The sequence below is a fragment of the Coloeus monedula genome (genome assembly GCF_965178545.1).
Source record: "Coloeus monedula genome assembly, chromosome: 11".
Taxonomy (NCBI): Eukaryota; Metazoa; Chordata; class Aves; order Passeriformes; family Corvidae; genus Coloeus; species Coloeus monedula.
The window spans coordinates 19936433-19945315 of record NC_138791.1 but is presented as its reverse complement, the minus strand read 5'-3'; the positions used below and the strand labels follow the sequence as shown (position 1 = coordinate 19945315).

At 47.7% G+C, this 8883-nt stretch overlaps 1 protein-coding gene across 1 annotated transcript; it reads right to left on the bottom strand.

Annotated features, from left to right (window-relative positions):
• Positions 1-1543: 1543 nt before the first annotated feature.
• Positions 1544-4046, bottom strand: LOC309576956 (histone-lysine N-methyltransferase SETMAR). The gene is made up of 2 exons (XM_082288561.1): positions 3966-4046; positions 1544-2736 (listed from the first exon to the last, which is right to left on the bottom strand). The coding sequence occupies exons 1-2, from the start codon at positions 4041-4043 to the stop codon at positions 1945-1947; spliced, it is 870 nt and encodes a 289-aa protein (XP_082144687.1). The 5' UTR covers positions 4044-4046; the 3' UTR covers positions 1544-1944.
• Between the last annotated feature and the right edge of the window lie 4837 nt (positions 4047-8883).

The following is an 8883-nucleotide window of genomic DNA, read 5'->3' as shown; positions in this document are numbered from 1 at the left end:
ATGGTCACTCAGCCTGTAAACTAATTCTGACAAGCAGCTGAAACCCTTTGGAAGGTTTCTGCACTGACAGAAATGACACTTAATGATTAACCCTAAGAGGAATCATGTGGTAATGTTTATCTTCATATGAACCCACAGCAGTGTGTAAACCCCAACAGCAGCAGGAAGGCACTTAAATGGGAGAGGCTAAACTGCATCTTATCAAGGAAGCAAAGGTAAACACCAAGTAGGATTTTGTTTAGCAAATAGCAAAATGTCCTTTATCCCTGGTCAGTATCAGGTTAATCAGAGAGAGGTTTGGGTTGTAAGGGACCTTAAAGTTCATCTTGTTCCAAAAAGCCCTCCCCAGAGCAGGGGACCTTCAGTTTGCTCAGAGCTGCATCCTTGAGTCAATCTGATCCTATTTCAATAGGAAAGTAAATCTCCCAATGAATATTGAAATACTGATAATCATTTCTGCTCTTTTAGAGTAGAGAGGATTACAGAGAGCTCCCAGTTTTTAGCTGGTTGCCTGGATTCCTTGTGAAAGAGCACACTGAGCTGGGAGTGACAGCTCAGTCCTTCATTGGCACCAATCTTTCAGGTCCAAATCAAAGTTGTCTTTAATTTAAAAATGAAGTTACTGATAGCCTGCAGAACAGCTGATCCCCACGAGATGTACTCCCTTGTGTTATGTCAAAGGGTATGGAAACAGGTAAAGATCAAACTGTCCAGAGCAAATAACTGAGGGTTTGTGCTGCTGATGGCACAATGTGACATGAATAAAAAGCTGCATTGCAGTTTATCCATCTTAAATATCAAAACCAGCCTGTGTGAAGCTGCCTTAATTTGATCTTTGCAGCAAGGAAGTGAAGGAACGTGCAGTTACAGAATGTGCCCATCTGGCATTGCATCCCTGGTGGAAGGAGGTGCTCACAAAGCCCTGCACAGCTGTTAGAGCTGGACAAGGACAATGCAAAGAAGATGCAAGGACTTGCTCCCTGTGCTGGGAAAGGCCAGGCCTTGCTTAATGCTGCCTGGCCCTGGAGTAGTGAAAACATGGATCAGTTAGCAGCTGAAAGAACCCTCGTGCATCTGTCAGCTGTTCAACACAAAAACACAAATCTGTTGTTGTTCAGATGTACTTCTGTATTTCTACTTTCAGTCAACTGTCGGCATCATCCTGCTTCATGCTGCAGGGGCTGGATTTGCTTCCTGAGCATGTACTGACAGTGCTGGGGAGTAACAGATGTGTTGCTTGCTGTGATTGCAGAGATCTGATCAGAGCAGCCTCGAGGCTGAGGTGATTAAAAAGATGGGATGTTGTGCTCCTCAGAGACTGCAGTCCTGCACCACTTCCACAAAGCTAAATGGGAGTGAAATAGCCAGTCAGTCACAGTCTGCTGTGGGCATGCAGCTACATGGGACACACAAAGTATTAAAGCTACTCTTTCCTTTTACATCAATAATAAGTAGTTACTATGCTTTGTGAAAGAAAAAGAAATTACAGCAAGTAATTTGAAAACAATAATTTAATGGATTTTAAGAAACCTAATGCCTTCCTTGCAAGTGTCACGATTCATGGTGTCATTTTCTTGTGCCATTGTCAGTGACTTTTCTTGCTGTTATCACATGTCCTGTCCATGTACAAGTGCTAAAGGTACAAATTCTTTCTGAAGGGTACAAACCAAGAGAGCTGCTTTAACATACAGCAAGCTGTCAGAGGACAAGAAGACAAAAACACCAGGCCTGGCCTAGTCCCTGATTTTGGAACATCCTGAAGCTCCAATAATCCCTTGTACTATGCACCTTGGAAAATCCTTGAAAAGGTTTTTCCATGAAATTCTTGAAACCTGGTATCTTTGCTGCTACTCAAACCCACACGTGCTTCCTTGTTGAACACAAAGAGTTTTACTTAACTACTAGAGGAAATAATACTTTTTAGGTGTGTTTAAGGCTGAAAGGCTATGGAGAACTCGCCGGTGTGGAAAAGAGGGAGCTGTCCCAAGGCAAGAAGGAAGCACACGTGCGGGAACCACAGTAGCAAGGTTTTCTCAGCCTGTTCTCTTCCTCCAGGGGTTTGTGTTCTCTGCTAGTTCCTGGTAAATTATGGAATCTTCCAGAGTAATCATATGAAAGTTCCTCTCCAGCAGAAATATCAGCGGCTGCAAAAAGCGCCAGTCTGGGCACCATGGAGTCAACTCTCACTGGCACCATAAACAGATTGGGTTCACAGGAGTGGTTCAGGAACCTGCCCACGTTCCCGATGTGCGTGGGATCCACAAAGGTCTCCATGACCCGCCCGTCGTGCAGGTGCTCCCTCACTGCTATGATGTAGTTTGGGTCCTGTGCTGTCTGGGCCTGGATTCTTCTGTGAGCCTCAGCAAAGCCCAGAACCTCCCCAGCATACTCACACACAAACCTGCCCCTGGGGACGGGCTCCAGCGCGCGCACTCCCCAGCCCTTCCTCTCGGTGCGGAACACCTGCAGCCGCAGCTGCAGCCCCCGCTGCACCAGCCTGTTCTGGCACCCGTCCCCACACTGGCACAGGCTGTTGCACTCAAACACAGGCCTGGAGAAGTGCTGCTCCTGCTGCTCCGGCAGCCTGAGGCACAGGCTGCTGCTGTAGTTCTCCCCGCGGCACAGACAGGGGCACTCGGGAGCCACGCAGGAGCTGCTGCGGCAGGAACAGCCCGGGAAGGTGATTTCAGTGGGGTCGATCTCTCCGTCTGCTCCGGCCACGCTGTCGGGGCTGTACTGCAGAGAGAACAGAGGTCAAAGCCTTGGTATTGTCAGTGCTCAAAACCAGAGCTTTTAAAGTTTGTATCTGCCAATGACTGATCCCAAAACTCAAATCGTGAATGCTTCATTTTTCTGTAAACTTCCAACTCAAACTTGTCTGAAGTGTTTAAAAGAACACAAATCAGGTATTTCGTATAGACCAAAAAACAACTGATAGTCTTGTTAGTGTCTGAATTTCTCAAAATAGCCCCCCAGACACAAAAAATGCTTGGCAGAAAAAAATCAGCTAATTAGCTCTACTATGTATGGCTTTCATTTATAGAGATACCAAAGATAATTTATTTATGGATATATTTATTTGCAGAATTTTCAAGGTATTGTTAAAGTAATCTCCCCAGACTTCAAAATTCTCAGTAAGTTACTCCTGAGCTTAATCTATAGCTATTCTAAGCCACAGGATTTCAAATACACATTTATGTTAAAAATGACGATTCAAGTTGCATCCAAACTTCCTCCTAGTTCCGCTAGAAAATCAGGTTCTCAAAATTACACTGATGCCCCCAGCAGGTGAATGGTTTTAGAACCACGGACTATTACAAAACAAAACCTGATAGAAACTGCAACATTTGAAAACCAAGATATATAAACAGCCTCGGGTATATTTTCATTCCTTTCTCAGCATTCAGCTTTATTTAGAAGCCGGAAGGATGTGCTATCACTAAATATTACATTTCACAGCAGCTTGTACCTGGCAAGTTCTGGGTGTTGTGAAAGATGACAGTGCATTCGCAAGTTTCTTTTTTTATAAACAGCTTCTCAGTCACTCGGCTTTACTCAAAACCCAGTTTAATGTTCCTCAACGACCACAACCTTTCCCGTTTCGGTAAAATACGAGCACACCACGTAATTCCGGGATATCTGGGTCTATAGGGGTCACATCTTTATTTTTTCCCCAGGCTTTTTGGAAGCTTTTTCAATGTGTTTTGTAAAGACTAATACCACTGAAGAAAATTCCTAGGCATGCTGGAGTGACAGGGCAAGGGGGAACGGACCCAAACTAAAAGAGAGCAGGTTTACATTAGATATTAGGGAGAAATTCTTCTCTGCGAGGATGGGGAGGCCCTGGCACAGGCTGCCCGGAGAAGCTGTGGCTGCCCCATGGCTGGCGGTGCCCAAGGCCCGGTCGGACGGGCCTGCAGTGGAAAGTGTCCGTGCTCCCCTCTCCTCCCCGGTCTCCCCGGTACCTGGAAGGCCGGCGGGGCCTCCCCGGGCGGCCACAGCGCCACGGCCACGGGCTCGCTGCCGCCGCTCAGCTCCGCCATGCCTGGGCCCGCCCCCCGCGCCGCGGCCCTGCGCCCATTGGCTGCGCGGGGCCGGCGCCGCTCGCTGATTGGGCGGGGGCAGTGACTGACAGCGCCGCGAGGGCGCGGGCGCTACGTTGCGCGAGCCCTCCCTCAGCGGGGCGGGCGCTCTGAGCGACCCCTCCCGGTCCTCCCCGACCCCTCCCGGTCCTCCCCGGCCCCTCCCGGCCCCTCCCCGGCCCCTCCCCGGCTCCTCCCGGCCCCTCCCCGGTCCCTCCCGGCCCCTCCCCTGTCCCTCCCGGCCCCTCTCCGCTCCCGCTCCCGCCCGGGCCGTCCCCGGCTCCGCCCCGGCCCCGCTCCCGCTCCGCTCGGAGGATGCGGCTGCCCTTGGCAGGGTATGGGGGAATGCAGTGTGACCGCCTCGAGTCCCTCCCTCCCTACCCGGGGCTGCTCCTCCCAATCCCGGTGTGGTTTCATGCGATGTGTGAAGTGCTCGCACCAGCTGTCAGTATTAATCGCAAACCACGGAGTTGAGTTGTTTTAATTCTTCACGTGGCTGTCAATCCTTGCTTGTTTTGAAGGTATTCGGGTTTGCTTTTGTTTATCTTTTTTTTTTTTTTTTTAAACAAATTAATGTTTGATGATGCAGATGGGAACCTGAGCCCTCAGGCAGGGGAGGCAGCACCACACGCTCCTGTCCTGGGGATGGGAAAAGCCATGGCCATGGCTTTTGGCAGGACATAATCCAGCCAAATCAGTGTTCTGGATGATGGAAGACACAAATCCATGGAAACAAGTTCTGGCTTGGGATCACAGACCAGTTTGGGTTAGAAGGGACATTCAAGCCCATCCAGTGTCCCCCCTGCCATGGGCAGGGACACCTTCCACTGTCCCAGGCTGCTCCAAGCCCCAGTGTCCAGCCTGGCCTTGGGCACTGCCAGGGATCCAGGGGCAGCCCCAGCTGCTCTGGGCACCCTGTGCCGGGGCCTGCCCACCCTCAAAACCAAGAATTTATTCCCAGTCTCTCATCTAAACCTGGCTCAGGGAGGTCCTGCCAGTGCAATGTATGACGTTCTTCTACAGCATCTAATGCGATCTCCTTCTGAGCTGGAAACTGCCCCGTGTCTTGGGAAAACAAAGCCAGGCTTATGTTCCCATCCTGGGGGTTGCATTAGCTTTTGTACTGACCCCCTGGCTCAGGTGTTTTGGGTTTGTGGTTAAGGAAGCTGTTAGCATCAGTTCACCTGCTTTGCATGCACCATGTGTTTCAATTTGGAAGTCAATTAGCACACCCACAAATAAGCCCCCCGCTCAGAGCTGGGAGTTAAACGTTTTGGGAGTGTGCTCTGTGCTCCTTTACGACGGTGTTGGTTGTGTCTCTTTTTCTTTGGGATGGTTATTGATGTGGCTTTTCTGATTCCTCTTTCTGCAACGTTTAGGAAATAGAAAGAGTTGCTGCATTTTTTGTTCCCTTTCTCCTGCCTGAGAGAAGGAGCTGAGCAACAGCAGGAGAGCTGCAGGTGAGTTTGGATAGTGTAATCTGTATTTATGGGGGATAATGCAGATAGGGAATTGATGGGAAAATATTGAGAGTACTGTTTATTGGATAATTGAAAGGGTTGTTTATTGCACTGAGGTGTAAGAGAAGGGGAGGTATGGAAGAGGCACTTCTGGAGGTCAGTGTCTCCTAGTATCTGGCCTGTGTAATTTTAGGGAAGACTTCCATCAATTTAAACTTGTGGCATCAGTGCTTCATAACTGTTATAAATGTATATTGTAATATTGGCTTCTCGCAAGTATTAAAGTAGATATTATATAATGTTAGAAATGCTTTTGCTGTGTGGATGTAGTTTTCTTTCTTTTTCCAAGAATGTTAGCAAGTGTGAGTAAGTAAGAGAACCTCCAAGCGAGCAGAGGATGAGCCCCGAGGAGCTGCTGATCAACGCTTTGTCCAGAGAACAAAAGGGCCCAAAGGCTGCTCCGCCCGGAGAACGGGCGGCCAGGAGGGTCCGAGAGCCGCTATCACCGCTCTGCCCGGGGGGCAAAGAGGCAAAAGCTGCGATCAGCCCTGACTGTCTGGAGAATTGAGAGATCCACCCTACCATCGACTCTTACCTAGCGAGCCCAGGCCCAAGAATCAAAAGAAATAAAACCGCAAGGCAGAAGAATACGCATGCTCTAAAAAGGCGGGACCAGGGAGTGGCCATGCAGAACAGCTCCTGGAAAAGTTTGAATATGCATAGAGAACAGTTAAAAATGGGATAAAAAGGACTAACCTCGAGCATCAGGTGTGCTCTTGGCAGAGCGCCAAGGCACCCGGCCGTTATCCCTTTGCTTTATTTTGTGTGTCTCTTATTGTCTTTACATTAAACTCTTTAAATTCTCACAGGAGAGTGAACTTCGTTTTTCACAATAACTGATCAGAATGTACATGGTGGAAGGGTTTAAACATGGCCTGTTTTTCTGGGTTTGTCTACCCACAGCTGCTCCTTGTGGTGCCTCTAAGCCCTGCCTCCCTGGGATGGCTGCTCTTGTCCCGTGAGCCCTTCCCAGTGTGGGGAAGGTGGCAGATCAACTTCATGAGAGATGCTGGAATGCTGAGTGATTGGCAATATTACAATGTACTTCAGTTTAGGAGTTTCTGCTGTTACCGAGTTGACCTTTAGATCAAGACACTGTAATCTGGCTGCTGATCCATAGTGCCAGATGGAATTCTCTATCATTTTGAAATGAATAAAGTAGCAAGTCGTTACTCTGTTGTAGAAGAAACAGATTGCTTATATGTACAGGAGAGGGGTTTGGGAATCTGCGAAAGGTCATGGAAAATCCAGTGTCTTCCTCCTCCTTATCCCACCCAGGGCTCTGTTGTGTTGAGCTATGAATAGGTTGAACTGTTGAGAGGTCCGGGATGGGTGAAAAATGGGTGAAAGCTCGTTTCCATTTGTTATGTAAAATTGTTGTAGAAGAAAAGCTTAAAATGGAGCTGGAAGAGTGAACTGGAGGTGAACTTTGTGGTGCTGAACTGAGGCACCTGGTGCAGCTGGGGATTTCTTTTGCGGTACATTCTACTGCCTCTAGGATGAGACTGCAAATCCTTTTTGTTACGCTGCATGCATTAGGCTGTTGGGTTTTCTCCCTATATAAATAATGCTTTCTGCTCATAAATCACTTTTGTGATCCTTCTCTGTACTTCCTTGGCTTTCTTAATATCCTGTTGATAATTAGGATTTGGGATATTAACTGTGCCTGAACTGTGAGTTTGCGTCTTTACCTCGCTCCCCCGAATTTTGGTGGCTGAGGCTGTGCGTTGTAACAAGGCGGTGGAGCTCGGGGTGGGGGTGTGAACCTGTGACTCATCAACTGCAGTCAAGGGAGATGCGCTCAGAAAACTCGGTACAATCCTAGTTTAGCAGAAGCTGGATCTAAAACTTCCCAGTCTTTTTGGTAGGTAAAAGACCCAGGAATCAAAGAAGCCCTTTCTAATATCGGTGTGGTGGAAGCTATGCCATCCCAAGTGATAAACACGGGGATTCCATGTGTTTCTGGTGCCATTATCAGTGCTCTTGGGTGGAAGGGGACTCTGGGGATCTGGTGCAACTATTTCTCCAGCTGGGAGTGTTGCCACTTCTCCATCAGCTCAGCTGTGGCTTTCTTGAACTGATTTTGGCCCCAAAGGGTCCCGGTTTCAGGGCTGTAGCAGCCTCCCAGGGAGAGTGAAGCCTTTAAAGGAGCCTGTTTGAAGGCTCCCTTTGGCTTCCTAGTTTCCTGTGGAACTAATCTCTGAAAGAGTAAGGTATCCCTTTTAAGTGTTTTATTTTACATTGCACTTGGTTTCTCTCTGCCTTTGTTCTGAATAGCCTATTCAGATACTTTTCAGATATTGAAAGTTGCTATTTTACATTAAAGGGAAGCACATTTCCTGTGTGATATACTGGAGATGCCTCCTGAAGTGTTTCTTAAATCGTGGCATTGAGCACAGACATTCCAAAGGGACTTTAGTCTGTCATTCCCTGGCTGAGAGTTTTAACTGCCTTATCCATGCCTGCTTTAGGCTGTGGTAGTTAATATTACTTTTTTTTTTTTTTTAATTCCGTTATTTAAAGACTCTTCTTTGTGCTGCTCTTCTCTTCATGCCAGGTTTAAATTTTCCTTTGATTTGACCTTCATTTATGGATAATCCTCTCCATCAGGTTGGTGGGCAGGTACTCGGTATCCTTTTGCTAGTCTCTTTTGTGTCTATTAGAATATTGATTTGCAGAGAGTGAAGTATAAAAAGTCAATGTCCCATTAAGTGGAGTGAAGTGACAATGTTCTAAGGCTGGGCAAGTTCAGGCTGGTGTCTGCACCCTGAGGTGGGGTTGGCTGGGCAGGTGAGATAAAACCCCATCCTGGTAGGGTTTTGTTCGTGTGTGTTCATAGAAAACATCCACATTTTAAAGCGTGCTTATAACGCAAAAAGGTGCTTGGATTTATTAAAACGCTTGTAGTTTATTGGTTTTTAGTAGTAAAACAGTAGAATATGTGTTCTGCAGAGGATTTAGGCAAGATGTTTAGACAGGGGCAATCTGACATGACAGTAGTGTCTGTCCTGAAGTGCTCAGAGAATTGTGGAGAGATCAGGTGTAAAGATTTTTTTTTAATTGTTTTTTGTCAGTATGAGATGCCTGCCACGTAGAGGTGATGCCTGCAGCTCAGCCACCTGCCTCAGCTGTCTGCCACTGAAAATGGGGAACCAAAGCACATATTTTTGTTTCCTACTTCTGAACCATTCTCAGAGCAGTCTGCAGTATTTTATCAGGTGCTCCTTGTGCTTTAGAGCCGGTCACAAACACCTGACTGACCACAGGTGCAATTCCTCTCT